Source organism: Carassius auratus, chromosome 43 (genome assembly GCF_003368295.1).
Source record: "Carassius auratus strain Wakin chromosome 43, ASM336829v1, whole genome shotgun sequence".
Classification (NCBI taxonomy): domain Eukaryota; kingdom Metazoa; phylum Chordata; class Actinopteri; order Cypriniformes; family Cyprinidae; genus Carassius; species Carassius auratus.
In genome coordinates this window covers 21,409,986-21,435,357 of record NC_039285.1, presented here as the reverse complement: position 1 = coordinate 21,435,357, position 25,372 = coordinate 21,409,986, and the positions used below count along the sequence as shown (strand labels likewise).

Genomic DNA, 25,372 nt, shown 5'->3' with positions numbered 1-25,372 from the left:
ATTATGGATTAAATATTTTATCATCTTGTTTTATTTCAAACTGCACAGGTTTTGTGTTTGTTTGTGAAACTGATTAATCATATTAATTTGGGTTTATGCACCTCGGTTTTTGAGTCAACATTGACAAAATAATCCACAATTAATGCTTTTTTCACTCATAAACTGAGGAGCATTGGCTCAGATCAACCTTTCAGAAGGTCTGAGTTGTTAACTCATTTTGTCAGCAGTCTGGAGCAATGTTTTCAACCACATATTCAAAATAGTTTACTGTGTTTGTCACAGAATACAGACACAGAAATGGGTGAAAATGGACAGCTTTTTTCCCTAACGGGAGCTCTTAAAAGCCATCAGGATTTCTCCTGCAGCTGGTGTAGCCAGAGAATAACAGGGCACTTAATGAAAAATGAGAGTCGTCTCGCTCTTGGGCAGTGGGAGCGTGTTAAAGCCTGGCTGAACTATACAAGCAACAGATCCACGTGTGAGGACTCTGGCTGTGCTGTTAGGAAAGACTGGCTCGGTTAACCCCTACATGTCAGATTTACACAACAGTGCACTGTGTAATACGAATCTGTGCTGATGACATATAGTCATCACAGTGCAATTCTCTCATTGTTTTCACAATGTAAAGCATGTATTCTGCATGACCATATTCTACATCCCTGATCCTTCCCAATACCAAAACTTAATAACTACCTTACTAACTATTAATAAGAAGCACATTCTGAGTTTATTGAGTGAAAAGTCATAGTCGATGGTTTGTTAATGGCAAAAATTGGACCTTAAAATAAAGTGTGACCTAAGGTTTTTTCTATTTTAATACACTTTAAAATATAATTTATTCCTGTGATGCGCAGCTGTATTTCCAGCATCATCACTCCAGTCTTCAGTGTCACATGATCTTCAGAAATCAGAATAATGTAGTAATATAATATTTCACCGACACAGCATGAGCCGGAAGACTGAGCTCTTTCTAAAGCTGGAGGATTTCTTCTGGAGGGAACATCTGTCGTCTGAAGCTCTGCCCTACGGTTTTAAAGGCAGCGGTATGTACAGTTCCTCCGCTCTCTTATAATCTTTCCTTTAATACAATGATTTCATCTGCTGCAGGGTCATTTAGATAATACCTATGTTAAATATGGCTTGTTGATTGAACCTCACATGCCCTCGAAACCTTTCAGGCAATGTAATATAAAGACGTTTATTTGTTGGTTCTGTGCTCAGCATGATATCCCTCTGTTCATGCTGATAATAGTGCACTTTGTTCAGAAACTTTCTTCTTTGTCTCTGCAGAGCTCCTGCTTCTGAAGGTTTTGGCAGAGACTCTCAGCTACACAATGCCAGCTAACATTGAGAGGTGAAGTACGGCCGAGCTGCTTTCACCAGTGTCTGAACTCAAGCACCCGTACGCTTGCAGAAAACCCATTCCTCAGATTCTCTCACCTGCTTCAGCTGCTTATGACGTGTTCAGCGTGGCATGAATTACAGCATGCGTTACAGATGAATTACAGGGGTGTTCTTGCTCGTGTTCAAAATGATCTTGCTTAATATGTCTTTTTATTAAGTGTTTTAAAAGAAGTAAAAAAAATCTAAATATGCATGTTACTGCGTGTGCTATTAAATATAAGTATGCTACTCACAGTTTTCCCTTTTCATTTTGATGTTTGTCTAATGTTAATTGCTAGAAAATAAAATCACATTGAGGGTTTTAAAGGAAAAGTTCACCCCCCAGAAAAACATTCACTCACTCTCAGTCCATCCAAGATCAGGATGAGTTTGTTTCTTCATCAGATTTGTAGAAATGTAGCATTGCATCAGTGTCTCATCAACTGAATGGGTGCCGTCGGAATGATAGATGATAAAAACATCACAATAATCCAGAGCACTGCAGTTTATCAGTTAACATCTGGAGCTGAAACAAATCCAGCATTAAGACAAACTTCAAACCATTGCTTCCTTCAAAAACACAATGTCCATAATGCATAATAACACTTTCTCCAGTGAAAAGTCCAGCTTCTGTTGTTTCTCACATCAAAATCCACCCACATATTTGTTTAGAGCCATATTGGACTGTTTTGGCTCATAATTAATGCTTGATCTGTGCAGATTTCTCTCCTGATTCAGATAAGGTGAGTTCTCCAGTGGAGAAAGTGATATTATGAATAGAGGACTCGAATCTTGTCCAGAAGCGATGGTTTGAAGTTAAAATTGTCTTAATAGTGGATCCGTTTCAGCTACTTGTGGATTATTGTGATGTTATTATCAGCTGTTTGGACTCTGACGGCACCCATTCACTGCAGAGCATCTCTTGCTGAGACACTGATGTACTGTAAATCTCTTCATATCTGAAACAAAGTCATCTACATCTTGGACGGCCTGGGGATGAGCACATTTTCAGCAAATGCCCATCTTTGGGTAAACCATAACTTTTAAGTCGTGTTTAGACATGGCTACTCTGAACCTAAACACCTCGTTTGACTACGAAGTACATGTTTTGTGGTGATTGTGTGTCGTACTCATGGAAAGTGCTCTGTGTGTCAGCAGCTTAGATTGCAGGACGTGTGCAGTCATTGGAAACAGCTTTTCCATAAAAAACAGTTCACTGGGGGAGATCATTAACAAATACAACGTGGTGGTCAGGTAATAACACCTTCACCTCTGCTTGACCTTTCAGTCTTAATTTAGCATTTAAGACTCCTCGATCTTTAAAAGAAGTCTCTTTTCTAATATAAGTCTTCAGAAAGTTGTAGTTTGAGGTCTTTAGTTCATTTCTCCTCTCCAGCTCTTGTTTTCCGTTGCCCATTAAATATATGTGTATTTCTATGTACAGCGTGAAAGTCTTTCCATTAGTCTGGCTTGTGTTTTACATTCTTGTTTTATTGTAAGTCTGTTGAGTGGCATATAAAAGGCTCACTAAACAATACCTCCTGCAGATAGAGCTCTGCTTGGCTACTGTTTCTCAAGCAAATTCCAGTTTATTTCATGTAAGCTCTCTAACAAACTGGAGAATTTGGCTGAGTGTGTTTTTCCATGAAGTCCCGTCCTCGCCGAGTTCTCAGAAGCTAATCGCGGCGGGCGAGGAGAGCCGAGCCGCTTGACATTTGGTGTTGAGTTACAAATCCTGACGCTTTAAAGTGTGAGCAGAACACCAGCTCCTCTCTAATCTCATCTGTGAGGGAGGAAAGGGAGGTGTTTTTTCCTGCAAGGATTCACTCCTGTGAAAAATGACATGTAATGTGTGGGTCAGTTGATAAGGAGCAGGCATCATTTATATATAATATATATAGCATATTTACTGTCACTTTTGATTAATTTAATGCATGTTTTCCAATAAAGAAAATACACTTATAATAATAATGAATAATTTGATCAGCAATGACAGTAAAGACATTTATAGTATTACAAAATATTTATATTTCAAATAAAAATGTTGTTCTTTTGAACTTTCTATAAATCAAAGAATCCTGAAAAATTATTCTATCAATTTCCACAATAATAATAATAATAATAATAATAATAATGTTTTCAACATTGATAATAATCATAAATGTTTCTTGAGCATTAATCAGCATATTAGTGTTATAACTTAACATGAGAAAGTTGTTATTTTTATTGGTACTTTTTAAAAATATATTAAAAAAATACATTATTTACAAGTTTCAATAGAAATGACATTGAAGTATGTTTTAGTTTACCATAAATGCTTGTCGATACAGACAATAGAAGTAATTCTGAAAAAAAGTACATTTCATTTAAATGTTTAACTGTAATACATTGTAGTTTAATTTTAAATGACATGCAATTACATGTCCGGAGCAGATTCTTTCCAAGTTTATTATTTCTGTAATCAGTCAGAGGAAACTCTCCATTCCTGATGCCGGATGTTTTAGTAGTTCAGATCCCATTGCATTGTTACTATACTATATACACTGTTTTATCACAGGCTTGACCCTGCATCAAGAATGTGTGCTAATCTAAACAAATAGAGACTTACCTGCTTTGTCAGAACACACACACACACACACACACAGTCTATAGCGTGATGTTTTGTAGCCTTTAGGTCCTAGTACTCACAAGATATTTGGTCATAATAATGAGGTGATGCATGGACAGCTTTGAATGACTTTGTTAGGCATGTTTCCTTTTTCTCTTTTTAACTTCCTGCCAAATCAGGAAGCTTTTTTAGGCACAGGGAATAATGGGCCTGTCACCTCAAGCTTTAACACTCTTCCTCATCAACTGCACAAATGGGTTCAAACTATTCAGAAATTGTGACCAATAGCAATTTTTTTTTCTTGTCATTGCTCGTTAATTGACGTTTTCAACAGTCACATTAGAACTGCATTAAATATCAATAAAAATTTCCATCACACAGTTTTGTTCAAATTATATAAAAGTATCAGCTTCAATGCACTTATCAAAATAACAAAATCAAATCTCAAAACCTTCAAATGACGAAAAGTAAATGTAACAAGTGGCGTCATTGTAAAAATGAGTTCTGTCTCTGTTTGGACAACGCATCTGGCTCATGCACGCATTATTCAGACCAGGGCTGAGCATGAAATAATACACGTGAAAAACACTGAGAATTGAACAAATCGATGTAATGTGGCTCAGAGGAAGACAGGAATCATGCATTTGTGTTGTTTTTCTGACGATTAAGTAATAATGCAAGACTTCTTCACCTTACAAAAGTGAAAAACACTACAGAATGCATCATATTCTGTGGGAATGCATGAAACAGAGACTATTTTTTTGGAATAAGTGACCTCAAATTAGTAAGAAACAAGCACTGGATTTCATTCAAAAAGTACCATGCATGAAAGAAGCAATGCTAATCTGATTTGACCTTTGACCTTGTTATACATTGCTCACATATCTTTCTGTGTCAGGCTGAATGACGCCCCGGTGAGAGGCTATGAGATGGATGTTGGTAACAAGACCACGCTACGCCTGTTTTATCCCGAATCTGCCTCCTATAACCCCTATGTCCACAATGAGCCGGACACCCTGCAGGTCCTGGTTCCTTTCAAAGAGCATGACCTCCGCTGGCTCAAAGAGATCCTGTATGATGAGAAGAGGGTCAGTGTGTCTCACTTCTTCTCCTCATGTCCCAGCATGCACCTGGTTTCCCAGTAGTCATGAGGCAATGTGCTTGATTTAGGTCCGAAAGGGTTTCTGGAAGCCTCCGCCCCAGTTCTGGCTCGGCCGGGCCAGTCAGATCCGTGTCCTGGACCCATATTTCCTTCGCATAACAGCCAGCAAGCTGCTTCAGATTCCACTGCAACCGCGCAGACAACAGGTGAGATCTGCACACGGCCAGGATTCAGGGAACAAGAAACACTCTTAATTTGGCAGAACAGAGGTCCCAAATCATACGATTATTTTTGGTATTTTTGGTATTTTTAATTTTTTTTTGGTCCAAAATGTGACGAGTTGCCTACATAGGCTGGATTTTAGTGCATCATAAATTAATTATTTCCATTAAAGTTCCCTATATAGAAAAAAGAAAAAAAGACATACTTTTTAAATACGTTTTTAGAAAAATAAATAACTGAAATAAAATTTATTATTTTATTATACATATATATATATATATATATATATATGCATAAAAAAGATGTTAAAAAATTTAAATCAAATAAGATGTATTATTATTTTATATAATATTTCTAAATGTATAAATTACATAATTCCATTGAATTAAAGATTGATTATTCTATGCAATATATTTTGCACGTTGTCTGAGGAACACTATATTTGCATTGTGCAAAACACAAAAAAGCTTCTGCTTCCATTTAAATGCTTGGGGTTGGTTTCATTTAGCCTATTTGATCAAAAATCAGCAATAGTGTGAAATATTATTACAATTTAAAATACATGTTTTCTATATGAATATGTTTAAAAATATAATTGATTCCTTTGATGCCTGACTGTATTTTCAGCATCATTCCTCCAGTCTTCAGTGTCACATGATCTTCAGAAATCATGAAAATATGAGGATTTACTCATCAAGAAACATTTCTGATTATTATCAGTGTTAAAAAGTAGTTGTGCTGATCATTAATGTTACGGAAACTGTGATACATTTAACTTTTCAAGGTATCAGGAATTAACAGATGAACAGAACGTTTCAAAAGAACAGCGTTGATTTCTGAAATCTTTTGTAACGTTCTAAATGTCTCTACTGTCACCTTCCATCAATTGAATGTCAGTTAAATCCTCTTCAAATCATGCTGACCTCAAACCTTTGACAGTCTTTGCTGCTCGTCCTCGTCACTTGCAGTAGTTAAGCTCAGACTATCATTCTTACACATCGAATTAAACCAGACATGCTGCTTAAAAAAAAAGAAAAAAAAGAAACACAATCCAACTGGCGAGCGTTTCACTCAGCATGTGTTAATGTTGGATTCTGCTGGTTTGTCAGAGAGAGCCAAGAGGTTTGTTTCTGTGAAATGTCCGTGCGGTCAGTTATCTGTAGTGTCCTGATAAACCCGCAGAGAATTACTGTACGATTAGTAATGTGCCTGTTTATGTCTGGTACATGCCAGTAACAGCTCTTCCTCCCTACCCTCCCCTTCATGCACATTTAGATCCTCTTTCCCCTTCAATCTACTTTAGTATTTTTAGAGGCACACCCCTTCACAGATTCCTGTCATGTGGACATGTTTTGACACAATTGGACGCAGATTTAGCGTCTCACTTCTTATACCCCTCTGGCTGCTGAAGGAGGTTCACCTCGGGACCGGAGGAGGATTGTGGGAGACACGCGTGTCACTGAGCTGAAACAATAAATGAACTTTAGTCTGAAGCTGGACACTGATTAGCCGGACCAGCTCAAATCTTCCTGTGAGCCGTCAGCAGGAAATGCTGGCGGAGCCGCTGCTTCTAAAATTAGAAGAATTGTGATAGAACAAAACGGACAATGTTTAGGGGAAATCATCAGGCTAGTCTGTGATTTAGTAATAGCGTTGGGTTCACAGGGTCAAACCAAAGGATATTACAGTTAACTAAAAGTAAAATTAAAACTAAAACCATAAAACAGTGACTTAAACTTAACTGGAATATCAAAACCGTGAACAGCCAAACCATAAAAAAATGAGCAAAACTGTACAACAAAATGAAATTGGAAAATAGAAATATTCTAACAAATTCAAAATGTCAATAAAATATGTAACAATATTATAAATTAAACTAATATAACAGTGCTTCTTTGCTAACATTAGTTTAGCTAATAATAAAAGTAATATATCTTTTTTTCAGGCACACACATTTTTTTGGATACCTTATCCTCACTTTATCTCCATTTAAATATAAATATAAATATATATATGTGTATATATATATATATATATATATATATATATATATATATATATATATATATATAAATAACTAAGTGATGCTAGTCCTGATTATATTCGGAAAAGAACATTGCTGAGACATTTTGAAATCAGTTCACAAACTGGTTTATGACATTAAAGATCGACTCACTTTGACAACTAGAAAATGTCCAAATCCTTGTTTTTCTTCAGTGTTTAATGACACATATGTAGAACAACTGAAGAAACGTGTTGTGTGTGTCTAACACAGAGCCAGTGGTGTTTTTTTTTTTTTTGCTTTTTTTTTTAGAAAGTACAGTTTTATGTCCTATGTTGACATATTTCCCATTAAAGCTTGTACGGGACATGAAAGAGCTTCATCTTCTTTAAAATAAAATAAAAATTCAATAGGATATGTTACATCTCGGTCTTCTTCAGAGACGTCTACAAGTGGGACTAAAGGAAAGGAGAGCATTTGATTCGACAAACCTGTATTTATACAGCACAAAAGTAATCAAATCTGCTTTAGATGACTTCAAGTAAAAGCTAAGATGTCCTGGGCTTGTAAATCCCTCATAGTAATGTTAAGAGTCTTCAGCCGCCCCCTGCAGGAGGACAAACACTATTAAACACACTTCTCTGTTTCTCCGGCAGAAACCAGTGCATCCCACCACTGGCATTCTGGCTGTGTTTGTGGCTCTAAACTACTGTGACGTCGTGCACGTGGCTGGATTCGGATACCCAGAGTTCAGGAACCAGAAACAGCCCATCCACTATTACGGAAAGGAGACGATGAGATCCATGAAGGTTGGTTATGAAGCATCCATGTGCAATGGAAAAACTGAGCTGTGTTTGGTGCTTTGACTCTCATGTTGGGAATGTGGTGTTTGTTTCAGAATTCCTACCACGATCTCAATCGAGAGGCTCTGGTGCTGAAGAGACTGGAAGACCAGGGAGCTATTTTATATCTTCATCCTCATTCCTGACACCCAACATCAACACAAATGAATAAACACATACATAAACGCGTGTAAATATGGCATTACAGACAATATCTTCACCTTCGGTCTGACTCGGACTGAACTGAAACTTCACGCTGAACTGATGTTAGAAGTTTCTGCATTTCTTTGTGATTCACCAATTTATCTCTGACCTCAAGTATTTATAATGAGTGAATCTTTCCTGCTTATTGTTTTGTTTCCTTTCGGGAACTTTTTTTTAAGAAAAGATCACGACTGGATATTTTGTGAACTTCTTAAGTATTTAATAAAAGGATAATATGCATCTTGTTTTTATTTGGCGATTTACAAGCAATACTCATAAGATCTCAGATGAACAAATGAAGAGTGTCTACGGCTTCTCAGAGGTTTCTGTCTCAAATTGTGCTCAGATTTGTCAAGATACAAAAAGTCAGAGGTCATAATATGATTTCTCATCAAAATCCATATTAATACAGCTCTGTACTCGTACTGTGTGAGAGCACTGTGATTGCCTTTATTTGAATTAAAAATAAGAGACAAAAATGAAACAATTGAGAACTCCATTAAGTCTGATAAGCTATACTTTTGGGGTTTTATTAAATAAACTAAAAGATACTACAAGAAAATGGTTTTCAGTTTTGCAAAAAAAAAAAAAAAAAAAAAAAATCTGATTACAAAACAAATTTTTAGAAACAAAATAATATTAAAAAAGTGAGAAGTAAAAGAAAGTGAAACAAATAAATATAAACAATATAAAAATAAATACACAACAGAAAACATCATCTCTACATTCTTGAGAATACATTTTAATCCTCTAAATGCAAAAATTAGCAAATTTATCAACTAATGCAAATTCAACAAAATCACAGCGTTGTATTCTTAATTTTTGACTGGGTCTTTAAGTAATGTGACGAGTCAGCTGCCTCCTCCCTGATTATCACCGGCACCCCGTCCTAAATCGCCGCCCTTCACCAGGCTCCCGACTGGAGTGGGTGTGTGAGAGGAGGGGCGCTGGACGAGTCAGGGCTGGCGGCGTGTGATGGGGCACACCTGAAGGAAGTGGAGCCTCATTACCGCCGCTGTTTAAAAGCCCAACGCGCCTCTCCTCAGGAGACCGGTCTCTTCCCCGTGCATGCACACTGGTGTCCTCGTGGGTCCAGGGAGGGTGCGTTGAGGGACTCCCGCGCCACCAAGACGTGAGCTGCCGGACCCGCGATCCGGATGGGAACCGCACCCGTATACACGGCCGACGGGCCAGGATGCCGGGCCGTCCATCCCCTACCAGCGCCGCGGCCAATGAGAGAGACGCGGCCGCTAGGAGAAGCCGCCGCCCCTCGCGCCCCGGACCTAGGAGGGGAGCGCGTGCGGCCGCCGGACTCCGCCCCTTGCCTGGACCCTTCCTTGATGAACACTGCCCGACCTACACAAATCCCGCAGCACGACGAGGACACCAGATTCCCTGTTATTTTGGACACTTTTCCCCTTTTGCCACTTTTATTCCCTGTTTGTTTTATGATTTCTGTTAATAAAAGCCTCTCCGAGGCCTGACGCCACGCCCACTGTGTCTGTCTTGTGCTCCTCCCGTGACACTGGTGGAGAATGCGGGCAGGCGGAGCCTAGACAGCGCAGTTGGGAAACATCTGGTGACGTCACTCCCTCTCGCTTGCAAACGTTCGTGAGAACCCAGACTGGGACGGAGGAAAACTGGGGACAGCCTCCCAGCCACACAAGGGGTAAGTGACTTTTCCATTGTCATTTTACCCTGTGGTTGGTTGAGGCTGTCACTAAAACCCGGTTTCTCTGTCCCTGTTCTGGTGCGCTGCGAGAGGGAGGACCGCCCGGAGAGGAAGCCCCGCCCACTCCGACCGTTTGGAGCCTGGTTGAGGATGGTAGCACTCCCGTGTGGGCGGCGCCCTGATGACGGGGATGTCGCTTGGGAGGGGGAATGTGACGAGTCAGCTGCCTCCTCCCTGATTATCACCGGCACCCCGTCCTAAATCGCCGCCCTTCACCAGGCTCCCGACTGGAGTGGGTGTGTGAGAGGAGGGGCGCTGGACGAGTCAGGGCTGGCGGCGTGTGATGGGGCACACCTGAAGGAAGTGGAGCCTCATTACCGCCGCTGTTTAAAAGCCCAACGCGCCTCTCCTCAGGAGACCGGTCTCTTCCCCGTGCATGCACACTGGTGTCCTCGTGGGTCCAGGAAGGGTGCGTTGAGGGACTCCCGCGCCACCAAGACGTGAGCTGCCGGACCCGCGATCCGGATGGGAACCGCACCCGTATACACGGCCGACGGGCCAGGATGCCGGGCCGTCCATCCCCTACCAGCGCCGCGGCCAACGAGAGAGACGCGGCCGCTAGGAGAAGCCGCCGCCCCTCGCGCCCCGGACCAAGGAGGGGAGCGCGTGCGGCCGCCGGACTCCGCCCCTTGCCTGGACCCTTCCTTGATGAACACTGCCCGACCTACACAAATCCCGCAGCACGACGAGGACACCAGATTCCCTGTTATTTTGGACACTTTCCCCCTTTTGGCCACTTTTATTCCCTTTGTTTTATGATTTCTGTTAATAAAAGCCTCTCCGAGGCCTGACGCCACGCCCACTGTGTCTGTCTTGTGCTCCTCCCGTGACAGTAATAAATAAAAAACTGCAAATAGGGTGGGAAATAAATGTTGGATAAAATGCTTTCCCACCCACCCACGACCACCAAAATAAATAAATAACTAAATAAAACCATTCAATCAATCAAAAAATGGAATAAATAATAATAATAATATTAATAAAAATAATAAAATAAATGCTTAACACCCAAATAAAAAAATAAATAAATCACACACACACACACACACATATACATATATATATGATTTCTTTGGTTGTGAAGTGATGAGCAGTTCCTCACAGCGCCTGAAGAGGGCGACTGGTCAACGCTCTGATAACAGAGACAGTGACACACGAGTCTGCATGCACTGAAGCACATCACATGAACATGATGGCCTTCTGTTCACGCTCTGCTTTCAGATTAAAGTTTCGAAGGAGTTGTTTTTCAGTTTGAGTCAGCAGAGAGTGTTTTTGTGTGCCTGAATATGCTGCCAGACCCAGCCTCAGCCCTTAATATGACTGATGTCATCATCCTATCAGCATCCTAATACAGCAAAGATGTCAAGTGTGAGGGGAACTCTTGGTGTCATTCAGATGGATGCTGCAAACCACGAACCAGCAGCTTTCATAAATCAGAGCCATAATTGGAGAAAGCATAAGAAGGCATCACAAGTCTGTTCCAGACTGCTCTAGAAGGTAAGCATCCCTCAGATAACTTGTTTTAGTCAGATTTCAGATAGCTGTCCATGCATCCTTTAATCTCACAATAAATTGTACTGAATTCAGCGAAAAAAATCCATCCAAGCTAGTAGACAAAGTGAGAGAAATGTCAATAAATAATAAATTCACTTTTTCTTTAATACTGTGCATGTTATCGAATGCACTATTGAGATGCTCATTTCATAGTCATCAGTTCATCTCTGTATTCTCCATTAGTACACACTTATTTCAGTTCTGTGCCAGTACAGACAGAAACTGCTGCTTTTATTTTCTCTCTGAAGGGATGCGCGGCCACTCTTGAAGTAGTTTAGGGCACAAAAGAAGGAGTCGTTGAAGTGCGTCACTGGCCCTCTTTTTCCGAGAGTCTGAACAGAGGTGGTTTCGTTCCTCCTGCAGAATCAATGTGGAACCTGGATGCACTGCTTTGTCATACCTGATTGGTCAACCTTGTTTGTGTTATGCAACACACAGTTACATACTTGAAAAATATCTGTTTATATGACAACCAAAAACAAGGTCAGTGCAAGTTATCAATGGGACACCTTGTTCAGACATGACTGTAGAAGTGGGTATGCATACGTTTGCATGCATCAGCCAGAGATCTGATATAATGATTGCATGCTTTAAGCAGAACATGCCTGTGTGGTTTTCATCAATAATGCAGGATTTTTCTTCAATCAATGTTTCAGTAGTTAGTAGATGTCTGCACATTTCAGATTCAGGTTTAAATGACCCATTGACTGGTAAATGACAGATTTGTGTGATATTTAAATGCTCAGCTCTGTTTCAGTAATCAGCGTAGCTGACTCGTATGAAAAGTATATGCAAATGCAGCTAGAAAAGCGTTTGCTCTTCGGTAATTTCCTCCTAGAGTACAGTTCTGCTGCATCATTATGATGCTTGCGTGTAATCCTTGGCTCAGACGCATAAAGACCTGCTAATTTTTTGCATAATTGCAAAATCAGCTCTCTTTACACACTTGAACTGTTTGCATGGGCCAACAGATCTGTTTGAGAGTTTGATGTGTTTTTTTTGTTTGCCGACGGTGTATGAATTCTGAAAGCATTCTTTGAACATCAGGACGGTGTTGAGTGGAGATTATGTTGTGTATGTCTGAATGCTGCATTGTGCTCAGTGCACCCACACTCTTTTAAAAAATGTGCCAAACCTGAACTGGTCTTTTTTTCCCCATGTGATGAACCTTCCCACACGCTGTGGATTGCAGGGATTGTTCAGGTGAAAGCGCACACACTTATAACACAGCGAGGTTTGGTGAAGAAGTAGATATATACTCTGTTCACATTCTGCTTCTACTGTTATATCAGCAGCAGTGCATTATGATTTATATACAAGTGAGAGAACCTGGGAAGCATCCAATTTCCCTGCCTAACGTAAGGTTAATTGCACTTGCATTTACATATATATATATATATATATATATATACAGTGGGGATCGAAAGTTTGGGCACCCCTTGCAGAATCTGTGAAAATATGAGTAATTTTCAAAAAAATAAGAGAGATCATACTAAATGCATGTTAATTTTTATTTAGTACTGTCCTAAGTAAGATATTGTACATAAAAGATATTAACATTTAGTCCACAAGACAAAAAAATGCTGAAATTATTAAAAAACCCCACTCAAAAGTTTGAGAACCCTTGGTTCTTAGTACTGTGTTCTGTTACCTGATGATCCTCAACTGTCTTTCTGTTTTGTGATGGTTGTGCTTGTGCATGAGTCCCTTGTTTGTTCTGAACAGTTAAACTGAGCAGCGTTCTTCAGAAAAAATCTTTAAGGTCCTGCAGATTCTTCAGTTTTCCAGCATCTTTGCATATTTGAACCCTTTCCAGCAGTGACTTTATGATTTTGAGATACATCTTATCACACTGAGGACATTTGAGGGACTCAAACACAACTATTTAAAAAGATTCAAACATTCACTGATGCTCCAGAAGGAAAGAAGATGCATTAAGAGCTGGGGGGTGAAAACTTTTGGAATTTGAAGATCAAGGTAAATTGTACTTAATTTGTGTACCGGGAAACATACAAGTATCTTCTGTTGCCTACGAAGGGCAGAACTAAATGGAAAAAATATATATTTCAACAAAATAAGACAAATTTGGCCAACTTCATCATGTTCAAAAGTTTTCACCCCCCAGCTCTTAATGCATCTTGTTTCCTTCTGGAGCATCAGTGAATGTTTGAATCTTTTTAAATGGTTGTGTTTGAGTCCCTCAAATGTCCTCAGTGTGATAAGGTGCATCTCTGAATCATACAGTCACTGCTGGAAAGGGTTCAAATATGCAAAGATGCTGGAAAACTGAAGAATCTGCAGGACCTTAAAGATTTTTTCTGAAGAACGCTGCTCAGTTTAACTGTTCAGAACAAACAAGGGACTCATGCACAACCATCACAAAACAGAAAGACAGTCGAGGATCATCAGGTAACATAACACAGTACTAAGAACCAAGGGTTCCCAAACTTTTGAGTGGGGTTATTTTAATAATTTCAGCTATTTTTTTGTCTTGTGGACTAAATGTTAATATATTTTATGTACAATATCTTACTCAGGACAGTACTAAATAAAAATAACATGCATTTAGTATGATCTCTCTTATTTTTTGAAAATTACTCATATTTTCACAGATTCTGCAAGGGGTGCCCAAACTTTCGAGCCCCACTGTATATATAATAACTGAGTGTGAGGGTTAAATGTGAGGGTGCATGTGTTTATTTGTATTCTTTCATTTGTTCTGTCATTAAAGTCAGTGGCAGTGCTTAGAGGCATGTGGTGAAGCGTTGTGACATCTGCTAAACCAGTGAGGAAGGGTCTCAATATTATTGATGCAATTTTTGCTAGCATATTAGTGCACAACTTCACATACATATTTTGTTTAGACTATGGTTTCGCTAGCTTTGAAAGCAGAAGATCCCACCCTCCCTGCAAATCACTCTCCAAAGCCACGCCTCCCTCCTCCAAAACACATGACCGGGCACAGGCATAACATATCTATATTCTGTATTGAATATGCACCTTTAAAACTATATTTGTATTCTATACTGTAATTTCAGAAAATATTAAATTACTGAAATATACAGTAAATTGATAAAAGTGCACTTAAAGAGCGGCATTTTCATTACTATGATTCTTAACACAATTACACTTATGAAATGTCTTTTTCAAAGTTGTGTAATAATGTAAAATCAAAAGTTTTACTAAGATATGTTTTAAATCATTGTTTTAATAATTATTCTTATGTGTTGACTAACTAAACCACAAGTTCCTGATTATAATTTAACCGTATTGTTATTTGATATTACAATTAATGTATTTTAAATGTGTTAAGTTGCAACTTAATTACAAAATGTATATTTACAAATATATTTAAATACATGACACTCAACCTTCTATGGAATATGTTTTTAGTTTATCGTAAATGCATTTCAATACATTCAGCAGTAACTATATTTCAAATATTAGTAATTATGAAATCATATTTAATGATACTCAAACCCTACTGAAGTGGGACAAATAAGCACTGTTAAGTTTAACTAACTGCATTTAATGTAAATTTAAACTATAATACACTTTCATTTAATTGCATGCAGTTGAGTTAAGATCTCCCTTTGAAATTATGCAAAAATTAGCTTTGTTTTTCACAAGCAAATTGTATTTTTTGAAACTGAAAGGGAAAATTGCTAATATCATCTTAATTGTTTATCACGTCCTAAATGCATTTCGTGTATATTTGCACCTGTGATGCAGGTAGGTTTGCACAGGGTTTTCCTGATGATAGTCAGACACTCTTTGTCTACGTGTCAACATTCAGCTGAAGATCTGAATCACACGTTTATGCAGGCTTCACGAGTGTCCTCAGCAACCGGATTTTGACATCACTGCTTTGATTAGAGCCAGCGGGCTCCTTCTGCTCAGCACGTCTCAGGCTCTCGGGCCCTCATTGGTTTGTTTGTCTTCTTTGGCTGCAGTGTAGCACTGTGACGCTGAACCTAGCTGTTCAGACAAATACCCTCATGTCTTTGTTCAGTACACATGAATGAGAATGCACATTTAAAGAGTGCCACTACCCTTCATCACCACACAGACAGACATGCACAGATCTCATGTACGTGCACAACTTAATGTATGTGCAAATCGTAATTTTCCGGCTTTAAATGTGATACAATTGCTTGTCAATTAATAAAAAAACTTTGTAACTTTTAGCAAGTGAAGAAGAAATATATTTGCATGTGCGTTATGTATTAGGTATGTTATGGCCACTCAGGCCACACCACTTTCTTTTTCTCAAAAAGGAATGACGTTGTCAAAACATTCAGTGAAGAATCCAGGAAATTAGTAAACTTCCTTGAATTTTCTGTAGGCTTCTCGTAAAAACTACTGTACCACATAATGTGCAAGGTGTATTTTTTTTATTTTTTTTTATTTTTTTACAGACAAAGTGTTACATTCAGCTATCTTAAATGTTGCTGACTTTTTACAATCAAGTTTAATGCATAAACTTTTTTGTATTGTCTATCCTTTATTTAAACCCAGGAAAGTGAAGATCCTGTTGTAAATAAGAGTGAAATATCTGTTTTATTCTCTTGTTTTTTATTTTTGTATTATTACTTCTTAGCAGATTTTGATTCATCTAATAAAATGTTTTTTAATAATAAAGTATAATAAATAATAATAATACAAATATGATTTAAAATATATATATTTACATATTCAAATGTAAAATTTTATTAATTGCATAAAAATGATATATTATATTATATTATATTATATTATATTATATTATATTATATTATATTATATTATATTATATTATATTATATTATATTATGATAACTTGATAACATGCACAAAAAGTCCTCCAATCAATATTTAACTTTATTTATTTAATATAGTGTTTTATGGGCTAAAAGTGACATTTCTAAAAAGTGCATAACTACTGTATGATGCAATAAATTGGTAAAAGCTGCAGTAAACCTAATATCTAACTTCTGTGGTTTGATCAGGTCAAACAAACATTTCTCCACATTTTTTTTTTATCAATTAAAAGGAAAACAGAAAAAAATAATCAAAACATTAAAGAAAAACTATAATAGTATATAAATTATACTATATTTGCACTCAATTAAATATAATAAGATAATATAATAGCTTATTTAGTTAGAGATGTAAATACAGCCTGTTCTCATAGGCATGTGATCCGTAACATGTTCTTTGAAGCACTTTGTGTGTTGCCAAACAGAGTGCAATATATTTACTGTAAATTGATTGGTGCAGCTGATGCCAGGCTCTCATCTATCTCACTGCGAGCTTTCTCTGTCATGGCAGTGCCATCGTTCTGACATGATTATGAGCATCCAGCGGGTGATGATGGGTTATCCCGCAACACCACAGGTGTCCTATATCCAAACATGCTGTGTTGAGTGCAAGTGCAAGACTAAGACAAGGCATTTGAAGGGCGATTCCAGTTCGTGGTTCAGATTGTGTGTTCCTCCCTGCCCGCGCTATATAACAACCAGGGATACACAGAGTCTGTGTGTGATCTGCCTTGGATCGAAGCACGCTGAGTTGGAGCCGACTGCTTCAATCCCGGAGGGCTCTCTTTGAGGAGAGGTGAAGAGGTGGAGTGGTGGCGGCATTTGCTGGGTTCACAGATAGATCTGCTGGAGGAAATGGAAACAGGCACATCCCTATCACCTACCTTGACCACCAGATCTGCCCGATTTCTGGGTTCGGAAGCCCGCACTGCGGCTACTTCCTCCCAGGATGAAGGCTTGGTGCGTCTCCTGTCTTCCTCTGAGGAGGTTCACGTGGAGATCATCGATGATGTCTCGCTCGCGCCCCAGATGAGGAGCTAGTGGAGGTGGTGACTCATGCAGTAGCCCAGTTAAATATCAATTTGCCCGCCGACAGATTGAGTCGCAGCAAAGCAAGTTGGATGAATGCTTCCTGTGGTCAAGGCCACCACCTCCATGCCGGAGCCTGCCATTTTTTACCGACCTACACACAGAGGTGTTGAGATCGTGGACTAAGCCATTTTCAAGCTGCCTCTTCATCCCTGCTTCCAATTATTAGGGAAATGCGACAGGGCTGAGTGAGCTTGGATGCAGGGCGATGCGCTGGGTTGAACAGACGCTAGCTATCTGTCCTCAGACGCGGCATCGTCCCTGAAGACTCCGGCACTGCCCTCCAAGCTTCTGCATACTCTAGTTGTTCCTAGAGTAATGAGCGCCATGGCGAATCGTTATTTACGTGGCGGAATTTGTTGGCAGAAAAGCTGAACGCTTCTCAAGAGAAGAAACCGATCTGCTCGTGTGCAAAGTTAAAGTGCGCGAGCAGATCATCAATGGCAGGGATAGGCAACTCCGGTCCTGGAGGCCCACTATCCTGCAGAGTTTAGCTCTAACCCTAATTAAACACACCTGAACAAGACAATCAGTGTTTTCGGGATTATTAGATAGATACAGGCAGGTGAGTTTTTATGAGGGCTGAAGCTAAACTCTGCAGTATAGTGGCCCTCCAGGATCGGAGTCGCCTTTCCCTGATCTACGGGATGAGCAGGAATCCACCTTTGTTGTTTTGTTGCACGATTGTTCAATTAATTAGCCAATTTCATTCATCATTATAAGTAGTAACAGGCTGAATTGTAAATAGGTAATTAGCCTAATTGTAATACATGCATTGACTATCCTTGCCTCGAATGACAGCCTTGCGTCGCATTGTGCCAGATCCATGATAGGGCCCTATGTCTCTGTTACAGGCATACCAGGCAGACCTGCTTAAGGAGCTTGATGAAGGCGAGGAGCTAACAGAGCTGATCTCGCTCTCGGCGCCACCAAGGAGACCGCCTGTGCCATTGGGTGGTCCATGCCACCTATGGTGGCAGCGAAGAGACATCTCTGGTTGAACTTGTCCGATATGAAAGATAGAGAAAATGTCTTCCTCCTCAACGCCCCGCTTGCGCCCTCTGGCCTGTTCAGGCGATGCTGTCAACTCAGTCGTTGACAGGTACCATGAGGCCCGCAAACAAGTGACAGCATTTCAGTGGGTCCTCCCTCGCTGCTCTCTAGCTCTGGGGGATGCTGGGTGGGAGCAGCTACCTCTGTGTACTGGCTCCTCGTACAGGGAGGTGCAGAAACAGAGCATTGCCACCCGCCCTCCCCCTCATCGAAGGTGCCGAAGCAACACTCTGGGCGAGGGACTTCCCAGCCTAAGCCGGATCTGAGGGACATACTTCAGGTTTGGAGGTCCTCGACCAAGAAGTCCTGATGCAGAGATGTGTACATCAGATTACACAGTGCCCGTCTCTCCTCAGTGCCCTTGAGAAGTCGATCTGCCAACCCTGCCAGAGCTTCAGGGTGCAGCGGATTCCAGCGAGCGCTGCGCTCAGTTTCTTCCGCCAATGAGCGTAGCAGAGCTGAGAGGCTCGCTAACCCTTTGGGGGTCTCTAAAAGAGTTAGATCGGTTGCTGGGAATAGTGCTCTACTTCAGGCACCGATTTTACTGCCTCAGTTACACCAGTGGACAGTCTTGAGAGAATGATTCCCTTAGTAGCAGCATGGAAACGACTGACAAATGTATCTCAATGGGTCCTGCATATGGTAGAAAAGGCTATTGCATTCAGTTCGGCTCTCACTGCTGAAATTCAACGGGGTAATCCTAGCGTTGGTCGGACCCGAGCAGGTTCTGGTTATGTAACAAGAAGTGAATACCCTATTAAGGAAGTAGGCCATTGTGGTGGTTCCTTCTCAAGACAGGGAATCCGGGTTTTAAGGGAAGTCGTGGCCTAATGGTTAGAGAGTTGGACTCCCAATCGAAAGGTTTTGAGTCCTGGGCCTGCAGGAATTGTGGGTGGGGGGAGTGCATGTACAGTTCTCTCTCCACCTTCAATACCACGACTAAGTGCCCTTAAGCAAGGCATTGAACCCCCAACTGTTCTCCGGGCGCCTCAGCATAAATGTCTGCTCACTGCTCCGGGTGTGTGTTCACAGTGTGTGTGTGCACTTCGGATGGGTTAAATGCAGAGCACAAATTCTGAGTATGGGTCACCATACTTGGCTTAATGTCACGTCACTTTTTCACTTTTTTTTACAGCCGGTATTTCATATTTCCAAAGAAGAATGGGGGGTTGAGTCCGATCATAGATCTGCATCAATTGAACCACTCAGTTATGAGACTGAAGTTCAAAATGCTCATTATCAAGCATGTTGTATGACAAATCAGGTCCGAGGACTGGTTTGACATGATAGATCTCAAAGACGCATACTTCCATGTCTCCATCCTTCCACAAAACAGGAAGTTTCTGTGGTTCGCTTTTGGGCGGAAGCATACCAATATTGTGTACTTCCATTCGGGCTTGTACTCTCACTCAGCATGTTTACGAAGTGCGTTGATGCTGCTCAGGCTCCACTGTGACTGCGGGACATCCGCATACTAAATTATATCGATGATTGGTTGATTATAGGTCAATCAGAGCAGATGGCGGCTCGACATCAAGATGTTGTTCTTGCCCACATAGGGGAGATGGGTTTGAGACTGAATGCCAAGAAAAGTGTACTTTCTCCATTTCAGAGGACCACTTATCTAGGCATGGTGTGGGATTCGACCACGATGCAGGCATGTCTGTCCCCTGCTTGTATCAAGTCGATCCTCATGTTGGTCAAGAGAGTCAGAGAAGGCCAGTCACTCACTGTCAAACTGTTTCAGAGATTGTTGGGTCCCTCACCGGCTGGGGTGCGGTCATGAGTGGCCACCATTCCCGCGGTCTGTGGAGTGGTCACCATCTGGCATGGCATATCAATTGTCTAGAAGATGCTAGCTGTGTATTGAGTATTTACATATTTAAATACAGAGCTGCCCTGTGGAGAAAGACGGACCAATTGCCTGTGTGCTATGGTCCCCCCAATGTATTTTTTTTCCTGCAACTAAGCAGAACCTCAGTCATTGTATAGTTGATGCTATCATCTAAACTTTGAGTCCTCTGATCTTCACACGCCTTGGGGGTCAAGGCTCACTCCAAATGGGGTATGACGGCCTTCTTAGCAGTTGTTTCCATGTAGGACATCTGCAACGCTGTGGGATGGTCCACGCCCTCCATCTTTGTGAGGTTCTATGAACTTGATATGCTGTGCTCTTCGGATACACACTAGACAGGGATTTAAAGTCTGGCAGTGTGGGCATCTCGTTCCCCATAGTGTTTCAACGCAGCTCGAGTTCCTAAAGAGGAACGTCTCAGGTAACGCATGTAACCATTGTTCCTCGAAGGAACGAGATGCTACGTCTTGATGCCATACTCCCGGCACCCCTGCCAGCACTTGCGTCACTTACGTCACCCTGCCCGTGATGTCACACCCTTCCATTGGACAGATTGCACACAATATTCAGAGTTTCTCATGCAAAAAATGTTTCCTATAGCGTTTCGATGCAGCTTCTCGTTCCCTCAAGGAACCATGGTTACATGCGTAACCTGAGACGTTTTTTTTGCAACCATCACTCAGGATTTTTTGTCATGTTTTTGAGATTTGGGCAATTGTAACCAGGCTTATTATAGATAAATAAAATAAAAAATACAAAATAAAAAAAAACTTGAAACTAAATAAACTTGTCTTAAATAAAATAAATCTTCAACTAATCTTAATTTTATACTAATCTTAATCTTAAACAAATTTTATTTATGTTCGTTGCCAAGGCAACATTTCTCATTTTCATTTACCTTGATGTACTGAAATGACAAAAAAAAAAAAAAAAACTAAAACTAATGAAAATTGCAAAAAAAAATGCACAACAAAATTACTAAAGCTAATTAAAAATACATTTGTTAAAAGGCTATAATATAAAAGTACCCGTTTTTACACTAGTTATTAAATAAAAAAAATGGCATGAGTTATTTTTTTTAAATACATTAATCTTTAAAATCTTTAAATATGTTATTCTTTTGAAATATTGAACATTAATTCACTAAATTGTGTTATGTATTTAAATATGTCATCTATCATCTTTTGTAGCGTTACTCTTCTTTTCCTCTCTCTTGTCACTGAAGTTCTAGGAATAAGAGCCCCAGAGGTTTTCCGTACACTAAAAAGGACAGAGAGAGTCTCTGAGGACATGAGGGTGACCCTGGGGGAAGAGACACAGAGATACAGCTGCGGGACAGAGTCCCTGAGCTTCTGGACTCATTCACACACAAGCTCTCACAGACACATGCTCACAATTTACATTTATTCTGAATCTAGCTCTTGCTGACACATTGCATATTATTGATTCTGAATGGTTTTACCTATTGAATTCCACTCCATTGTAACTCAAGAGCTTTACAGTCATGTGCAGGAGTGTAGACTCATATAGCAGTTCTGATGCATCCAGGACAGGACCAGAATAATACATACATACCTATTGACCTCTGCTTTTGATGCATTAGGAGAAATATCAGATTTTCTGCACGCTGTTCCTCACAGAGGGATGTCTACAGTTTGAACTATTTGGCTTCAGGCTACGTGTGTTCCTCTCCTACTCAAGCTGCAGCTACATTTGTGCTGTTTTAAATAATTCTAACCTCACATGATTCTGAGGACAATTGATATGGAGCAAGTTTATATGCATAAAAACAGAAACAGAAATCATTTATCAACAGTTTTGATAAAATTTCAAACCACCCATTTCTATCAAACAGAGTGCAAAAGTTGGGTAATAATCACATTTACTGTCTCCATAGGAAAATACATTTTTAACAAAAGCATATAGACTGTTGAAGACTTTTGTTTGTTTTTTTTTAACAATAACCACACACACACACACACACATATTTTAAACCACTGGGGCATTTTGTCACTTCTCGTGGCATTTTGTCATTTTGTATAACGCTGGAACAAAATCAAATCCTATTTTTCATGAACTTGATAAAACAGTAATGCATTTCATTATTGTCACAGAAAATATTCTCCTTACTTTCAAACTACTCAGCAAGGGAGTTATTCGACAGAGAGAGAGAGAGAGAGAGAGAGATGGGAAGCAGGATGGAAAAAGATGAATGTGAAAAAGAAAAGATGAATGTGGATGAGCAGGTTGTTTCTGGGTTTGTGGCTGAGGGATCGTCCCGGCTGTGACAGTTTCATTCCCCAGACAAAGACCCAGTTCAGCAGCAGCCTGAGAACAGCAAAAATACATTCCCACATTCTGCTACTTTCTGTGGATCTTTACTAGATGGTGAGAATAGAGCTGTTGTCTCAAAGTCTGTGTCCCTTCTAATGTCTGTTAGAAGTGACCCATTGTCAAATTATGATTTATTTTATTTAGCTTTTGATATTCATCCCTTTAATTAGGCACTTTGGTGAATTTTAGTTATTGTATTTTATTTTTATTTTTATTTATACAGTGCAAGAAACTTTTTTTTTCATCTTTGAAAGTTGAGGGAAAATGTAATTTCTTTTTATAACCATCCCTAAAAATGAGTTACTTCCTTCAATTTGTTTGAATTTTGATGAATGGTAGTTTGATTATTTTATTTTATTTTATTTTATTTTATAGTGGAAGTGACACATTATATTTGGAAGCTGAGGGATTTTTTTTTTTTTTTGTATTAGTTAATTCCTATTTGGCAAATTGATGAATTTTATTTTATTTTATTTTATTTTAGTAACAATCATCACTTTAATATTAGTTAATTCCCATTTGTAACTTTGAAGAATGTTTTTTTAATTTTATTTAATTTTATTTAATTTTATTTAATTTAATTTAATTTTATTTTATTTTTGGGGCCAATTTATGGATGTTGTCTTATGAAAGTCTCAGTATGTTTTCATAATAATTCTTTATGTTTAAAGGTTCAGGGAAAAAAAAATTTATGAGTCAATTCCTACGATTTGTTTTTTTTTTATATATAAAAAAAAATATATATATATATTTTTTTTAACTTAAATCCTGTAAGTAAACTTGGATGTATGTCAGGCGGAGGTAAATGAATGTGATAGAGGAATGTGAGTGGGCTCAGATCCATCTATTGATGCTGTAATTAAACTTTAACTAGCCCCAGTTTGACTGCTGAGTGAAATATTTCATGTGTGAGAAGAGGAAAAGGGAATAAGAGATTGAAAGACAATTTCCCGCTCTCTCTCTCTCTCGCTTTCTGACAGCAGCACTCATTCTAACTCCAGTCCAGTCGAAATGTAGTTATTAAAACTTTGGCTCCGGTTGAGGTCATGATAAGTTTTGTAACGGCTCACAGTAGTTGTTTTCAGCAGAGCGATGATACTGACGATAGCTTTTCTTCTTCAAACCATGCTGTGAATGTTTCTTCTGTCATTTATATCTCACAGATGATCTCAAACAAGGACAAAGCACCCCACAGAAACATAATGACTTCAAGAGGGAAAGGGAACTTTTTTTTTTATTGAATCGTATCATTAAAAAAAGTCAAAATAAATGGTTTTCCTTTTGCACTTTTTCTTTTTCCCTGTTTCTGTTCTCTGTGTAACTGTGAATCTTTGGTGGATTGAAGCAGCAGATGCTGAAGCAAGCTAATGTCTTCAGAGTAAAACAGGCCCAGGGCATTGTTTTTAAAAGAGAAAGATAAAAGATAATATGTGTGTGTGTGTGTGTGTGTGTGTCATAAAGAGAGAGAGAGAGACAGGTTTGAGGTTTAATTAGACCTTATATTGTGATCACATATGTAACATTACCCTATTGCAATTTACTAGCTTTGAAGAAAAGTAAAATGCAATCAATGTACAGATTTTATTGGTTCATGAATTCCCTGAAAAAAAACAGGACCTGGGCATTGTTAGCATCATGTTTTGAGCATAACTTTTTTGAATGCATAACTATAAAGTTATAGAAAAAATTAAGAAACTATAGAAACTATAGTTTCTATAAAAGAAATTATAGAAACTACTGCCAGTAGTTGGCGGCAAATCACTGTCTTAATGAGTCATTGAATCATTCATTCAACCTATTCATTAAGGAACAAATCAAGGGGCTGTCTTTATGAATCAGCTAATCATTACTCAAATTATTTCTTCAAAAACATGGATTTATTCAGTGACCAAATGTCACTGCTCTGGGATATATATATATGTATATATATATATATATATATACATAAATACACTCACCTAAAGGATTATTAGGAACACCTGTTCAATTTCTCATTAATGCAATTATCTAATCAACCAATCACATGGCAGTTGCTTCAATATATTTATGGGTGTGGTCCTGGTCAAGACAATCTCCTGAACTGCAAACTGAATGTCAGAATGGGAAAGAAAGGTGATTTAAGCAATTTTGAGCGTGGCATGGTTGTTGGTGCCAGACGGACCGGTCTGAGTATTTCACAATCTGCTCAGTTACTTGGATTTTCACGCACAACCATTTCTAGGGTTTACAAAGACTGGTGTGAAAAGGGAAACACATCCAGTATGAGGCAGTCCTGTGGGAGAAAATGCCTTGTTGATGCTAGAGGTCAGAGGAGAATGGGCCGACTGATTCAAGCTGATAGAAGAGCAACTTTGACTGAAATGACCACTCGTTACAAACCGAGATATGCAGCAAAGCATTTGTGAAGCCACAACACGCACAACCTTGAGACGGATGGGCTACAACAGCAGAAGACCCCACCGGGTACCACTCATCTCCACTACAAATAGGAAAAAGAGGCTACAATTTGCATGAGCTCACCAAAATTGGACAATTGAAGACTGGAGAAATATTGCCTGGTCTGATGATTTCTGTTGAGACATTCAGATGGTGG

The 25,372-nt window shown here is 39.3% G+C and overlaps 1 protein-coding gene across 10 annotated transcripts in view; it reads left to right on the top strand.

Annotated features, from left to right (window-relative positions):
* LOC113061884 (CMP-N-acetylneuraminate-beta-galactosamide-alpha-2,3-sialyltransferase 4-like) overlaps nucleotides 1-8,603 on the top strand; it is a 41,513-nt gene extending 32,910 nt beyond the window's left edge. For 8 of the 10 annotated variants that reach the window (XM_026231385.1, XM_026231384.1, XM_026231381.1 and 5 more), the window contains 7 exons: nucleotides 946-1,043; nucleotides 1,291-1,354; nucleotides 2,539-2,637; nucleotides 4,890-5,079; nucleotides 5,162-5,299; nucleotides 7,974-8,126; nucleotides 8,216-8,603. In XM_026231385.1, coding sequence (XP_026087170.1) covers nucleotides 946-1,043; nucleotides 1,291-1,354; nucleotides 2,539-2,637; nucleotides 4,890-5,079; nucleotides 5,162-5,299; nucleotides 7,974-8,126; nucleotides 8,216-8,305 — 832 coding nt within the window. In that variant the 3' untranslated portion in view covers nucleotides 8,306-8,603. The remainder of the gene's footprint in view (nucleotides 1-945; nucleotides 1,044-1,290; nucleotides 1,355-2,538; nucleotides 2,638-4,889; nucleotides 5,080-5,161; nucleotides 5,300-7,973; nucleotides 8,127-8,215) is intronic. The other 2 variants (XM_026231386.1, XM_026231387.1) reach the window with 2 other exon arrangements.
* Nucleotides 8,604-25,372: the final 16,769 nt, after the last annotated feature.